The sequence below is a fragment of the Rhamphochromis sp. 'chilingali' genome (genome assembly GCF_963969265.1).
Source record: "Rhamphochromis sp. 'chilingali' genome assembly, chromosome: 19".
Lineage (NCBI taxonomy): Eukaryota > Metazoa > Chordata > Actinopteri > Cichliformes > Cichlidae > Rhamphochromis > Rhamphochromis sp. 'chilingali'.
This window is the reverse complement of record NC_137946.1, coordinates 18,727,704-18,743,589: the sequence shown is the minus strand read 5'-3', so window position 1 is coordinate 18,743,589 and position 15,886 is coordinate 18,727,704. Positions and strand designations below refer to the sequence as shown.

General features: G+C 40.6%; 1 protein-coding gene across 1 annotated transcript; it reads right to left on the bottom strand.

Moving 5' to 3' along the window:
* Positions 1-14,323: 14,323 nt before the first annotated feature.
* LOC308387140 (olfactory receptor 1500-like) lies at positions 14,324-15,301 on the bottom strand (the record flags this gene model as incomplete). Its single annotated transcript, XM_080867037.1, has 1 exon — positions 14,324-15,301. One exon carries the CDS (start codon positions 15,299-15,301, stop codon positions 14,324-14,326), a length of 978 nt encoding a protein of 325 aa, XP_080723163.1.
* Between the last annotated feature and the right edge of the window lie 585 nt (positions 15,302-15,886).

Below are 15,886 nucleotides of genomic sequence, written 5' to 3'. Positions count from 1 at the left end.
GCCACACGGCCATGAATTGGTAGTGAATGTGTGGTGTGTTGGGTTCTGCGTACTAGTCATGACCAAAAGATTTTAGTCAGATTTCCTTCTGATTCTGCTTTAGTGCCACATATAGGACTCAATTATTGCGGACAAGTTGCTCTTTTAGTTGCAAGAAAATTCAGAGTCCTCGTTAATTGCAGTAGATAGTCAGACCCAATTTAGTCAGCAGGTCACAGCCCAGTAGGTTGAGTGGGCAATCTGGTGCATACAGAAACTGATGTTCAAATTTTGATCTCCACAAGTCACATCAAATGGTTTTGTGAAATACTGATATTGTGGTTCCCCTGAGTATCCAACTTTCAGTGAAGCTGTTGTGGGTCAGTCGTTTCATTGAGTTGATGGAAAAATGGCTGTCCCTGTGTCAGCTATCAACACAAGTGTCTCATTATCTATTGTGTAGTTCACCACTGGCTGGGGGTGGGTGGTATGGGCAGAAATCTGTGCCATCAGAAACTGAATTTGAATAAGTTAAATTTGAATTTGAATTGCTCAGATTGAATCTGAATTGTAACTTGAATAAATGCTTTTGAAAACTGAATTTGAATTAGTCTAATTTGAAATTGAATTTCTGGTTTGAAAATGATCATCACTAAATTGAAATTGCATTTTATATTTTGAAAATGAATTGATTTGCTTTGAAACGGCATTTTATCCTTTAAAAAGTCAGCTCTCGAATAATTTCAGTTTCACTTCTCACCATTCAGTTTCAGTTCTACAATTCAATTTCAGTTCCAAAATTCAGTTTTTTGGAACTTACATCCGGTTCCGGTTCAAGCGCAGATTAATAGAACTACGTTTTACTAGCGGACCGAAAGTGTTACTGACGGGAATCTACAGCGTCTTGAGCTGAATTAAGACTAAAGAAGTCATTCGTCATGTCGAATGACCAGCGGATAAATTCTCAGGTTGGTAATAAATGTATTACATGTATAAGAACAAGCGTCATGTTAACAAATGATAGCCGTAAGGTAACTTTTATGCTTATTGTAGCTGCTAGCTCAAAACGCTAATTTAGCATAGTTTGCCCTGAATTCAGCTTTGACAAACAAATATGATCGACTGTTTCTAGAATTCCAAAGTTGTCATCTTGGACCCTCTCAGAGTACCCCCTCTGTATGCTTGCAGAGACCCCTACAGTAGGGAAACATGCAAAACGGTGCCCAAACCTTTGTATTTTAGCTTTATTTATGCCTTACACAGCATCCCAACTCTTTAGCTGACTTAATAACTTTAGCTAAAGTGAATAGTTAGTCTAATTCATTAGTGCAGCATTACTGGATCATCTCTGTTTGAATCAATCAGAATCAGAATACTTTATTGATCCCTGGGGGAAATTATTTTTTGTTACAGTGCTCCATTATAACCAACATTAAGACAAGACAGACAATACACTAACTAAGAATAGTACAATATATACATATATATACATACATACATAAGTCACTCATAAATAAATATCTGGAAAAGAAACATGTGTAGTTGTAGCAGTAAACAGTGTGTTAAGTGGATGCGTTGTACAGGGAGATGGCCACAGGCAGGAAAGATTTCCTGTGTCGTTCAGTGGTTCTTTTGGGTAATCTCAGTCTCTCACTGAACGAGCTCCTGTGACTGACCAGCATGTCATGGAGTGGGTGGGAGGTGTTATCCAACATTGTCTTTATCTTGGACAGAATCCGCCTCTCCGACACCACCTTGAGGGAGTCCAGCTCCATCCCCACAACATTGCTGGCCTTACGGATCAGTTTATTGAGTATGTTGGCATCTGCGACCCTCAGCCTGCTCCCCCAGCATGCAACAGCATAGAGGATCGCACTGGCCACAACAGACTCATAGAAAATCCTCAGCATTTTCTGGCATATGTTGAAGGACCTCAGTCGCCTCAAAAAATAGAGACGACTCTGGCCCTTCCTGTAAAGTGCTGTGGTGTTTTTAGCCCAGTCCAGTTTATTGTCAATGTGTACTCCAAGGTATTTATAGTCCTCCACAATGTCAACACTGACCCCCTGGATTGAAACAGGGGTCAAGTGTTTCCTGGTCTTCCTGAAGTCCACAATCAGTTCCTTGGTCTTTGCCACGTTGAGCTGCAGATGATTCTACTCACACCACGTGACAAAGGAGTCGACCACAGCCCGGTACTCTGTCTCATCATCCCTGCTGATGCATCCAACCACCGCAGAGTCATCAGAAAACTTCTGAAGATGGCAGGTCTCTGTGCAGTGGCTGAAGTCTGTGGTGTAGAGGGTGAAGAGGAAGGGGGAGAGGACAGTCCCCTGTGGTGCCCCTGTGTTGCTGATCACCTTGTCAGACACACACTGTGGGAGACGTACATATTGTGGTCTTCCTGTCAGGTAATCAACAATCCAGGACACCAGAGAAGCATCCACCTGCATCACTGCTAACTTATCACCCAGGAGGGTCGGCCTGATGGTGTTGAAAGCACTGGAAAAGTCAAAAAACATGACCCTCACAGTGCTTGCCGGCTGGTCCAGATGGGTGTAGACACGATTGAGCAGGTAGATGATGGCGTCCTCAGTTCCGAGACGAGGCTGATAAGCGAACTGAAGGGGATCCAGATGTGGTCTTACTATGGGTCGCAGCTGGTCCAGGATGAGCCTTTCCAGGGTCTTCATGATGTGGGAGGTCAGTGCCACGGGCCTGTAATCCTGGGGGCCACTGGGACGTGGCGTCTTTGGTACAGGGACGAGGCATGATGTCTTCCACATCACCGGGACCCTCTGCAGACTCAGACTCAGCATAAACAGTTTATGAAAGACTCCACATAGCTGGGAGGCACAGGTCTTGGTTTGGGCACCGTTTTGCATGTTTCCCTACTGTAGGGGTCTCTGCAAGCATACAGAGGGGGTACTCTGAGAGGGTCCAAGATGACAACTTTGGAATTCTAGAAACAGTCGATCATATTTGTTTGTCAAAGCTGAATTCAGGGCAAACTACGCTAAATTAGCGTTTTGAGCTAGCAGCTACAATAAGCATAAAAGTTACCTTACGGCTATCATTTGTTAACATGACGCTTGTTCTTATACATGTAATACATTTATTACCAACCTGAGAATTTATCCGCTGGTCATTCGACATGACGAATGACTTCTTTAGTCTTAATTCAGCTCAAGACACTGTAGATTCCCGTCAGTAACACTTTCGGTCCGCTAGTAAAACGTAGTTCTATTAATCTGCGCTTGAACCGGAACCGGATGTAAGTTCCAAAAAACTGAATTTTGGAACTGAAATTGAATTGTAGAACTGAAACTGAATGGTGAGAAGTGAAACTGAAATTATTCGAGAGCTGAATTTTTAAAGGATAAAATGCCGTTTCAAAGCAAATCAATTCATTTTCAAAATATAAAATGCAATTTCAATTTAGTGATGATCATTTTCAAACCAGAAATTCAATTTCAAATTAGACTAATTCAAATTCAGTTTTCAAAAGCATTTATTCAAGTTACAATTCAGATTCAATCTGAGCAATTCAAATTCAAATTTAACTTATTCAAATTCAGTTTCTGATGGCACAGATTTCTGCCCATATGGGTGGTGTCATTTGGCCTGCACTGAATTGGTTCTTGCACTCTCACAAGAACCGATAATACTGTTAACACAACTTCAACTCTTCATAGCTCTGCAAAGCTAGCATGCTAACGCTAAGCTAGCCAAGAACCCGGAGTGACGTTAAAGTGAAGTAAATGCTTACCCCAGCCCAACACAGTGCTAAAGTGGGCCGTCATTTGGGATAAAGTCAGCTGCTGATGAACTTCAACAGGTAAGAAAATGTTGAGAAGTCAGGCTGCAGTCCATTTCTACCCGTTCATGTTTCTACAGTAGAATCATTGTGGTGATCACTTTAAAGTCTGTTTGTGCTGGTGTACAACTTTGATTTTGGTGCTGTTGACTTTGTGTTCATAACTAAACACTGTAACGATTGTTAAAGGTTATTTTACTGTGACAGGTTAACTATCTCTGTGGACTGTTGTTGTTTCTTTAAGAGACATGTTTGGTTGTGCTGCAGAAAAAGTGAGTGACTGTGTGCAGGAAGGGGACGGGGTTCTTGCTGTTGTTATTGTTTGGAGCTGGAGAGTGAGGACGCTCCTCGGGGTTAATGGCTTGTTTTCCTTTACCTATACAATAAATCGTGGTGAGATCAAAACCTCTGGTGCTTGAGAGCATATGTGAATGGTAAATGGCCTGTATTTGTATAGCGCTTTACTAGTCCCTAAGGACCCCAAAGCGCTTTACACATCCAGTCATCCACCCATCCACACACACATTCACACACTAGTGATGGCAAGCTACATTGTAGCCTCAGCCACCCTGGGGCGCACTGACAGTGGCGAGGCTGCCGGACACTGGCGCCACCGGGCCCTCTGACCACCACCAGTACGCAACGGGTCAAGGGTCTTGCCCAAGGACACAACGACCGAGACTGTTGGAGCCGGTGCTCGAACCGGCAACCTTCCGATTACAAGACAAACTGCCAACTGTTGAGCCACGATCACCCCTAATGTTAGAATACTAAGAGAAAGATCACGTCTGTCCTAATTAGGATAGATATTTTTTGCTGGTGTGTGGGGCTGTAGCCTGTAGGTTTATATTGTTAAATAGTAATTACGAGACAGTGTGTTTCAGATCATTTAACAGAGTAACATGAGAGCAATGTAACAAGAAATATAATGAATCTCTTTCTTCTGGGTGTAATTAAGTAGCGTACTTCATTGCTTTTAAGAAAAGTGTTCTGTGTAATATTTGCAATAATTACTTTTTTGAGTAATGACCCTTAGTAACACTGATCACAACAAAGAGGGGAAAGACCTCCAACATGCCCAAACATTTGGCTACGCAGCACATAATTAACTTGCATGTACTTGAATGTAATGTCTTTGATATGCTGATATGCCCTCAAAGTGCTTTACAATTCCACTATTCATTCACTCTCACATTCATACACTGATGGAGGCAAGCTACAGTTGTAGCCACAGCTGCCCTGGGGAAGACTGACAGAAGCGAGGCTGCCATATCGCGCCATCGGCCCCTCTGGCCATCACCAGTTGGCTGTAAGTGAAGTGTCTTGCCCAAGGACACAACGACCGAGACTGTTTATTGATAGCATACTGTGGTATGGAGACGACTGTTTATAATATTTGTAGTTATACTCAAAAGGTCTCACCAAGTCCTGATTTAATTCAATTTATGCTATGTTATCAGTGTTTGCAATGATAGAATGGCTCTGGTGTCATATCAATGTATTTTCTCAGTGTTTGCTGATATCAAACTGTGGTATGAGGACCACTGTTGGTAATCTTTGAAGTGATATTCAGAAGGTCTATCTTATAAAGAGACACACACAACAGCTCTGAGCCACCCACAAACCTCTAAAGAGCGTTCCTGCCTTTTTAAAAGTTTTCTTAATAAATGGAGCTTGCCTCCAAAATAAACTAACCTCTCTTTATTCTCTTAAATAATTGGTCTTCACTATGTTCCTATATAGTAGTATATTTTTTCATTAGTATAATATGAAATAAATTCTACATGTGTCAAGTTGTGTGCCAATATTTGCTGTGTAGTAGAACCGAGACATTAGTCATTAGAAAAATTTATTTGAAATAATATTAAAATTCTCAAACAGAAAAAGATTAAACATAAATATATAAAATATAACTATTTACAGAGAGACAGGAATAAAAAGGACCTAGATTAAAGTGGAAGAGCCTCAGGGAGAAGGATGAGAAAAATAAGAACATTGTTTCTGCCCTGGAGAGCCTGCTGCCTCATCAGAAAACTACTGATTGCTAGGGTCCAATGTTTCCAAATTTTAACACAGCTGTGCTGTTTTCAAAAACTAATTTATAAATTTGAAATTTCACTAATACTCTCGTCTGAGGCGGCATTGCTCTCCAGAGCAGGAACAAGGTTGAGGAGGAAATACTCTGTTGGAGACTGGCGTGGCCTCTTCAGGGACTCCAGGATGGCCAGCTCCACCACCGATGGACCGTCCTGGGATCCGTCCCTTGTCCACCTCGGAGCTGTCCTCCTCTGTGGGCCTGTAAAACAAAGCACAAAACAACACAAAGAAATGAGAAGGCTGCTACTAGATTTTCATTTTCAACATTGAAAAAAAAACAGGATATAATCAGATTGGTTGTAGATATTTAGTAAAGGTAATCAAAAGGGAATCCAACTGAGTAAAAAGCTATCAGTGCTGTACATCTGTTGCTACAATTACATACCTGTGAGTGCAGCAGCAGGAGCAGAGGGACCAGGGACTGGGGAGCCAGGAGAAGCAACAGGGGATGGCTCTGTTGCAGAATCCGTTGGCTCTGTCAAGACAATATTAAATGTTAACAGGTTGAAAATAATAGATAGAGAAATAGAGAAAATATATACAGTGGTCCCTCATTTATTGCAGCAGGGGTTCTCAGAATAACTAGCCCCTCGCCACTCACTTTATATACTTTTTTTCACACACATGAACATTACTCACAGTTCTCACAAGTTGATTCTCAAAGTACAAACCTTTGTAGATTTCAAAATGTAAAAGTAAAATGGTAAATGGCCTGTATTTGTATAGCACTTTACTAGTCCCTAAGGACCCCAAAGCGCTTTACACATCCAGTCATCCACCCATTCACACACTGGTGATGGCAAGCTACATTGTAGCCACAGCCACCCTGGGGCGCACTGACAGAGGCGAGGCTGTCAGACACTGGCGCCACCACCAGGGCTCGAACTGGCAACCTTCCGATTACGAGGCAAACTCCTAACTCTTGAGCCACGATCGCCGCATTTTATCTTCGTCTGCGTGCCACTTTTGTGCGCCTTTTCCCCTCCCAGTGCAGGTGTCTATTTCCAAATGAGGGTTATGAGTTATGGGTGTTTTTGTGCTGTTTTTTCTATTGGACTTGATGGTTATCAAAACCAAACATGATAAATTTGGCAAGCACAGGAGAAACGACACGGAGGAGATTTGTCAATCAGGCTGGAGAATAGGGATGGGTATTGATAAGATTTTCACGATCCTGATTCCATTTTCGATTCTGTTTAACGATTCGATTCTTTATCGATTCTCTTATCGATTCTTTTTTTAAAAAGGAGAACACTAAGGTCGATTAGCTTAGAACTTTGTTTTATATGTTCTCCTTGAACAAGATAGAAATTTAGGAGTAACATGGCCTTACAAACCCAGCAGTGAGATCTTAAGAGATCCAGCCTACGGCTCTTCAATGGGGTGTCAGAGGGTCCCCAGGAAAAATTTCCTAATTTTTCCAGCAATTTCCTAATGTTGTAAACCTGCTCAACATTTGGCAATAAAACCCTTTCTGATTCTGATTCTGAAAAAAAATTGTAAATGTAAAATAATAAAATAAATATTCTTCTGTAGCAATAACAAAGTATAACATAAATTATTCTGTAGCAATTACACAGGAATATCCAGTAATGTCCCTGCCTACAATTAAACACATTCACTTACCGAAAATTGGGGGCATCTGCTGTGGCAAATGGGTGCAAGCCTTTTACCACAAACTTAGTGACTGCTCGGTGACATTCGTCTATCCTGGCCTGAAAGGAGACGCTACCGGTAGACTGTAGAGCTGGGCGATATGAGATTTTTTCATATCACGATATGTTTTTTTCATTTCAGGCGATAACGATATATATCACGATATAAGCCAAATAACTATATTTGTAAGATTTAAATGTGCCGTTGCTCACAAGTAAAATGTGAAATAATCAGCAGCTTGTTTTTATTTAAATATTTATTTCCCATAATAAGTTCAACAGGGGAGATGTACTTAAGGAACATGAGACTTTTTCAGATAAATAAAGGCAAATATTGCAAACTACACAAAAGGCAGCCGCTAAAGCGTTTAAGTTTCAAAATAGAACAAACGAAACAGACTACTAAATTGTCAATTCCACTTAGAAACAAAATATTAATTCTAAAAATAAATCTTAGTTTGTTTTACAGAAGAACAGACAAAACTGACTAACTTTTGTCAATATCAAATAAACTGAGAACTAAAAGGAAATTCTCAATCTCTCCTTGTTGTATAGCTGAGCTTTTCAAACAGTTTTAACAGTTACTTTAGTCTGACAAAAGCCGAATGACGAATTAGCGCTTCCAGTCAGAGACTGAGGCTACGTCCACACACGGAGATTTTCCGTTTTCGTTTTAAAAAATAATCCCGTCCACACATAAAGGCAGAAATGAAGGAAAACGCTGCTATGAACATGCCAAAGCAGCAGGTGGAGCTAGATTCCTAACCGTGCAGAAATGTTGGCCAATCAGAAGTCTAGAAGCCTCGTGGGAAAAAGTAAACAAAGCTGGGGCATAGAAGCAGAACCGAGTCGTATGTGTGGAGGGACAGTAACTGTGTGTATATGTAAGCATTTAAACACTGCAGAGAGTAGAATTAACAGTAACAGTATTGTAGAAATTCATTTCACCGAAACAATAACGTGGCGCACAGTGTGACGCATGCACCAGTTTATTGTATTTCCAGACTTGCTTTCGGCACAATTTACAGTGCACGCTACTCTGTTTTTTGTCAGACTTGAAATAGCCGAAATACCTTCACACTACAGAACTTCTATGGCTCTTCCGTTCGACAATCTCTCCGGCATTGGAACCATCATCTGTTTTCTCTTCGGTCACGCTCGGTTGATTTTTCTAGTCGGCACACTCATTTCCTCCATTACGCGCTGGCTCCATTACCCGCTGGCTGCTTCCCAAACAAACACACGTGCGGCTTGGCACTTGTGCTGTACGTAACAAGTCACGCGACGTGACGCTGCGGCTGTGATTGGTTCGGCTCTGCGCTACTTAATTTGGATTGGCTGACCTTTTTTTTTTTTTTTTTTTTTTTTAAGAGGACAAGAGCGGCGAGGTCTATCGCGATAGCTTAATTTCTCTATCGAGTAAAAGTTATATCGCGATACATATCGTTATCGTTTTATCGCCCAGCTCTAGTAGACTGCAGCGAGAACTGGCAGCATCTGAGCCAGCCAGACTCTGTCTGTCTCTCTCATCATGGTCACCTAAATGCACAGTAATAGCAGGTTTTGTAATAAGGCAGATCGCGCTAACATAATATGCACTGTTAGTTGATTATTTACCTGCCGAATTAACGGGAGAAGACGTGCAAACGTTACCGCTGCTGCTGGGTTGAGATTCACGAGTCTGGAGCAGAATTAAAAACATGACATTCATTTAAGGTCATCATGTGTTTTGTGAGCAAATGCTTTTGCATATTCGTAGTGTTTCCTCCCTTAAATGAAATATCTACTTTGCAAGTATTGCAAGTTGCCCTGTTGTCATCCGTTCTGGTAAAGTATAACCAAACTTTTGAGCGTTTGAGCCGCCATGTTTCCTGCCAGGTAAATGACGCTCCGCAACGTGGTGACGTCATTCGGGGAAACTGGAATCGATAAGGGAATTGTTTGCAAAAATGGCAAACAATTCCAAGGAACTGAAACAGTGGGAACTGGTTCTCAACAAGAACCAGTTTTCGATACCCATCCCTACTGCAGGATGCAATACGCATTGTTGAAAGTTGTACAGTACAATAACAAAATCTGCGAAAAAGCGAGGCAGTGAAGGATGAACAGTGGGACCACTGTATACTGTTTATTAATAAACAATAACATATATTTCTATATGACAACATGCATAAATTAACTGCCTACATTAATTCATTGTAAACATACCTTCTGACTGGGTCTCCCCTGCTGCCTCTTCGGGCTGTCCCTGATCCTCGGGGGGGAAGTTCTCCGCGGTCCCCACCATATTGCTGCTAGTCTCCCGCGGGGTGAGGAAGGAGTCCAGAAACCCCATGACCGCAAAAAACTTCCATCTCCTCCCCGATCCTGCTGCAGACCCACTCCTCTTCTTTCTCCTGCGGGTTTCCTCTAATTAAACACATTATCTTGTTACCGGAAAGGTATTTGTACATCAGTGGGAAAATAGCAGGACAGTAGGTGGGCTTGCTAGCTTTTGTGCGGCTTCCCTGGGTCAGTCAAAAATTTCAAAAGAGAAATGAATGAACTTACCAGGTTGCCCGATCTCTTCACATATCTTCCACCAAGCTCGGTCCTTTTTATTCCTGTCTCGGTACAGAAAGCAGCTGGTGTCGTACAGCTCCGGGTGGTTTGCTATGGCGTTGATTAGCCTTTCCTCCATATTGAATGAAGAATGAAGGGCTTTGGCTGGATCTGCCCCTCTGAACTAGGTCAGAGCATCACGTCACCAGGCTCCTGATTGGTTGTTGCGGCGCGACTTGACGCTGGAGTTCAGATTTTTCCAACTCGAGCGGTTGACGCGATACGCGCGAATGCACAAAATGCACCACACAAACTGACGTGCATATTTTTATTCGCGCGTCACTCGCGCTACTTGGACGCGCAACTGATGCGTTTTCGTGACGCAAATCTGCTTCTGAATTTTCGCGGGACCCCCAGTCGCGCGGCATCGCGCTTCTCCATTGACTTTACATGTAAACCTGACACTCTGGTCGCGTCTACCGCGTTCGGTGTGAACACACCGTAAGAAATCAAATTGATAATTGACTTTGAAAATGGGATTCAAATCAGTAAATTTGTAGCAATTCCCATCCCTAGACATATTGGAAACTAATTTGATCTCTTAAATCTGTTTTCACATAGAATGTCAAATGAGAATGTAAAGAAATGATTAAAATTAATAATTATGCTTTGTAATGTTCATTGACCAGCATCAAATACACTATTACATTACAGTCTTTCACAAAAACACACACAATAACCGTATACGTGATGTTTTAAGAGCAAAAAATTATAGCATAAATTGTGACATTGTACCACTGAATATAATGACCTAAACACTGGAAATTAGATTTTAAATACTTTCTACTTGTAAATATATTACTCCAGCACAATTGTGTTCACAATAACATGTTCACATATTGTTTTTAGGATTTTTATACATTACATTTTAAATAGTCTCACTTTTCAACACCAATTATAAAATGTTATATTATTATTATGAGACATGAAACATTGTTTTGTTTGCCATATTTTGGATTATTTTACATGAAATTTTCTATGTTTTCAGCTTTTTAAAACCCCCCACAAAGGATGATTGGGTACTGCCAAGGTTCAAATCTGAATGCTGTTTATTTCTTTGCAGAAATTTAAAATTGCATTTTAACTTTAATAACTTCTGAATAATTTTTTTGTTAATGTTGAACGTTAAAGTTAATGTCCTTTATGGTAAACGCTAACATGTGTTAAAAGACTCATCAAAGGTAATGTATTTTTTCATGAAACAGAAGAGGATGGATGGCTGGAATGGAATGGAAAGATAGATAGATGTTGTGCACTGCCTTGGAAGTTTGGAGTGGAGCAGATGTTGTGATGGGCCAACTCACAGTTTTTTTTCCTCCAGAAGTCAACCACCATCTCTTTTGTCTTGCAGAAATTCAGAAATAAGTGTTTCTTTCGGACCATTCTACAAACTTGCTCACCAGATCCCTGTACTCAAACTCCTTCCCACCCCTAATGCGCCCAACCACTATTGTCATCAGAAGATTTCTGCAAGTGGCATATTCCACTGTTGTACTGGAAATCTCACTTAGTGTCATGGCTGAGGAGGCGAGCCGTGTGGTGTGGAGGAAGGAGGACCCAAGATGCAAGCAGTGGATGAAAATGCTAGTGAAGTTTATTTACAAGGTGGTGTAGTGGCAAACGAGCAGTGGGGCATGACAAAATAACTGAAGACACCTAAAGTGGGAGAACTAAAATAACAGACCTGGGAGCATACGACAAAGGGATGAGAGGCAGAGAGAGGCAGACGAAGAGCAGGACACCGAGGGACACAGAGTAACATAGACGAACCGGCAACAGGCAGGAGAACACACAGGGCTTAAATACACACACCAGTAATCGGGGGATGAGAGACAGGAGGGCAACACAGCTAGGAGAAATCAGAGCTGACGGGACAGGGGAAACGTAAACTGAACACACTCACATGAGACGGAGACCTTCACAATAAAACAGGAAACTCACAGACACAGAACCAGACAAGACACAGAACTAAACAGGCAGATTCACAAGCAGACAGTGTGGCACCATGGACAGACGGAGGGAACACAGAGAAGTGGGAGCAGGCAGGCAAAGAACAGAAACCTAACAAATGGCAATTCACAACAGAATACATACAACAAAAGCATAAAACACTGAGTCGGACCATGAGTCGGACCATGACACTTAGCAGAAATGGCTGGGTGGTATATAGGGTACTGAAATAATTATTATTATTATTTTTTAAACATGTTTCTCGCTATGCCACCAGTATCATCCAGGTGAGAGTGACAGCAGCACAGAAAATGAATAATTGTACGCTTCCATTTACTTATTTATTTTTATTTATTTTTTAGTTAGGGCACCCTTGCATATGTGCACTTACAGGTATAAACACATTTATATTTAACCATGTTGTTTGTCATGGACAGTATGTTCATGTTCAGACTGGGTGTAGGACATTCCTCCCAATCACCCCACTGTTATTGACCAAGAAAAGTCCCCCAGTATAATAATGGAGCCCCGAAGTGGGGTGACTTTCACCAGCTTACCAAGAACTCCAAGAATACTGGGTCCCCGCAATAGCGACCCTGAGCCTGCTCACTATCACTCACATCCAGCTTTAAGGACACTAGTACATATAACATGATTCAATTCAGCAGGTAGAGTGAGTACAATTAGTGAGTACAGCATGTGTTGTACTCAAGTGTTCTTAGTGCAAGTGTTTTGTATGAGTTACAACCTTCTGTCCATTGACCTGATATGTTTAGGCATTTTTCTGTAAGTAGTCTCCCAGGATTATTGTTTCCTTTGCATATGTTTCTTTGTCCTTTGTTACTGGAAGACTGACTGTGATTCTATTACCAGCAAATTACATATTACAGTATGTGAGCTAACACACTTGGTTAGACCTCGCTCTTGTACAGACTGGCGAGAGTTTCTTTTCCACCCCTTGAAGAGTACCCAGTATGTAGAGTCTACACTTTGAGTTTACACTTTGGGTGGTTGTTACTGGGGATTTATGCTTTAGCAGGAAAACTAACATCATAGCTACTACTAACTGCAAATCACTCAGAAACCCTACTGTGTAATCTGATTACCAGATAGCAATTGGCCTGTTCAGTACTCCTGATTCCTCCTGTGCTTTTTAAACTTTTTTTCACCAATGTTTTTTAATTTATTAGTGAGAGAATACAAATTTTCTCATCAATATAAAGAATACGACTCGTAGTCTCAACTTAAGGACTCAAAGAATTCCTGCTTATAAAACACCAGCACATGACCACGAGGAGCAGCTCAAAAGGTGGCATGTTAATGTCTTCACTCAGAGAACCAATGTTAAAGTGTAACCACATGGTCTTTCACTTTTATTAGCCCTGTGTTCCCTCTGTAATCAAACCATGTGATTATATTGCTATAAGTAGAATTTACTCAATCGGGTCACTACACAATGATTCAGTTTATTTGCCACAAAAAATAACATTTCTGGGTTTCTACCAGTTTAGTCAGTCCTTTACATTATATTTACATTTTGGTTGGACATTCTTTGAAACACTAATCAAAGGCGGCCCATATCCACATAGAAGCTGGAAGAAGAGACGTTGGAAGGCTTCCTGACATATTCTCATAGCAGAAAAATTATCTATTTAAACAGTCATTAAAATGTATTTCTGTAGTTATATAGTAGCTTTACTGAATCTCACTTTGAAAAAACAAACAAAAACAAGCATATGTCATGCTGCAATGCATATTTCTCAGAAAGGCAACCCTTACATTTGGCTAAAGATAAATGTGATTAGTTATCACTATCACCTCACAGCATAAAGGTCCCTACTTTGAATCTAATCTTTCACCTTTCCATGCTTTCCCTGTTTGTGCATGACTTGTCAACAGGCTTTATTTTATTTTATTTTATTTTATTTATGATAAACTCCTAAGCTTTCACGTTCATAAACTGACCATAGTTGTGAATAAGTATCTGTATGTCTCTCTGTGTTGGTCTTAACAGTAACAATTACAGTTGCTTAAGAAATTACAAATCACAAATCTTTGCTACAGGATGTGTTTTCAAATCAATCACACACTGCCCCGTGAAGTGTGACATTTGTAATTTGGGTTCTATTTGGAAGTACTTAAACATACTTGAACATTTTTATTTTATTTTATATGCATTCCTTAAATAAACAAAGGGGTAAAAATATTTATGCCAAATTTATTCTTACTTTTTAAATTTGACTTTTCTATTTTTGTAGTGTGTTGTGATTCTTCCCTTTAACTTTTTTAGAGATTCTTTGATTTCTTGTGTCTGAAGAACATATATGATAGGGTTCAGCATTGGAGGAAAGACTGATGTCAGAGACAGGTTTATGATTCTGGCATTTGGCTCTATGTTTAAACGTAGAGTGATTAATATTGGGAGGAAATAGATTGCCACTAATGAAAGATGAGCTGTGCAGGTTTTAAAGCCCTTCATTCTTTCTCGAACTGTGGCTACCTTAGCTAAAGCATAGCTTATACTCAGATAACTCAACAAAACAAACAAAAGAGGAATCCAAAGAATAAGAGCTGGCAAAATCCAAGCAGTTATATCGCTGGGTGTATAATCATTGCATGCAAGCCGGTATATCTGACCATGGTCACAAAAAAAGCTTTTAATAACGACTGACTCAAAGAGGGAAAGCCTTGTAAGAAGGCCAGTTGCAATAAGTACAACAATAATGACAAACACCCAGAAGGAGGCAATTAAACAGAGCATGAACTTTTGAGTCACCTTCAGTTGATAATGCAGTGGGTAAACGATCGCCATAACTCTGTCATATGACAGTGCAACCAGATTTAGAGCTTGCATCGAAAGGAATACATAGCAGAAAAACAGGAATGTCAAGCAGTCATTATAGGAAATGTGGGGGTGATTAAACAAAAAGATATCGAGAACCTTTGGCACCATGGCAGAGTTACCTAACAGATCAACCAATGCAAGATTGAAAACTGCAATATATTTCGGTGTTCTTAGATTGTGATCCAAATATATTGCGGCCATGACAGCTGTGTTTGCCAGGACAGAAATAATATAAACAAAAAACAGAAAGGCATAATAATATTTTATATTAGGAATGCCAATAAATCCACTTATAATGAAAAATGCAGGACGCAAAAAAGTGATATTTTTTCCAAGTGCAGAGTTGAAAAGATCCATTGGCAAAAAATCTTAGAGTCTTATATTGCCTAAGCTGTGATAATGCAGACAGCAGTACTGCACATCATGATTCTGTTATGCAAACTGGAGTACCCCAGATGATGAAGTTCTAGCTGGTCCCCTCAGTGTTTATATTTATCAAACCAATAGCTACTCTGGTTTGATAGCTGGTGTGTGTGTGTGTGTGTGTGTGTGTGTGTGTGTGTGTGTGTGTGTGTGTGTGTGTGTGTGTGTGTGTGTGTGTTATCAGTGGGGGTGAGGTGGGTGGGTGGTGGGAGGTAGTTTCACATGTTGCTTTTTTCCTTTGTTGTTTGATATAGGTTTTTAAATGTTCAGCATTTTTCAATAATTCAAAATTTATACTGTGCCAATATGTTACAAAGTGAGAGGTCTGAACTGCCAGAACAGTTTAAAACCTGGACTCTTGCTCTATGTAGCAATGCTGTTGCACTACTTGTCACAATGACTCTGTGTGGCAGGCAGTGTATGGGCCCTAATGCAGGACTTGGATGCAGAACTAAACTCAAAAGTCATCTTTATTGCTGGAACCTTTCAATAAACAAAGTAAAGCTGGGTTAAAGTTGA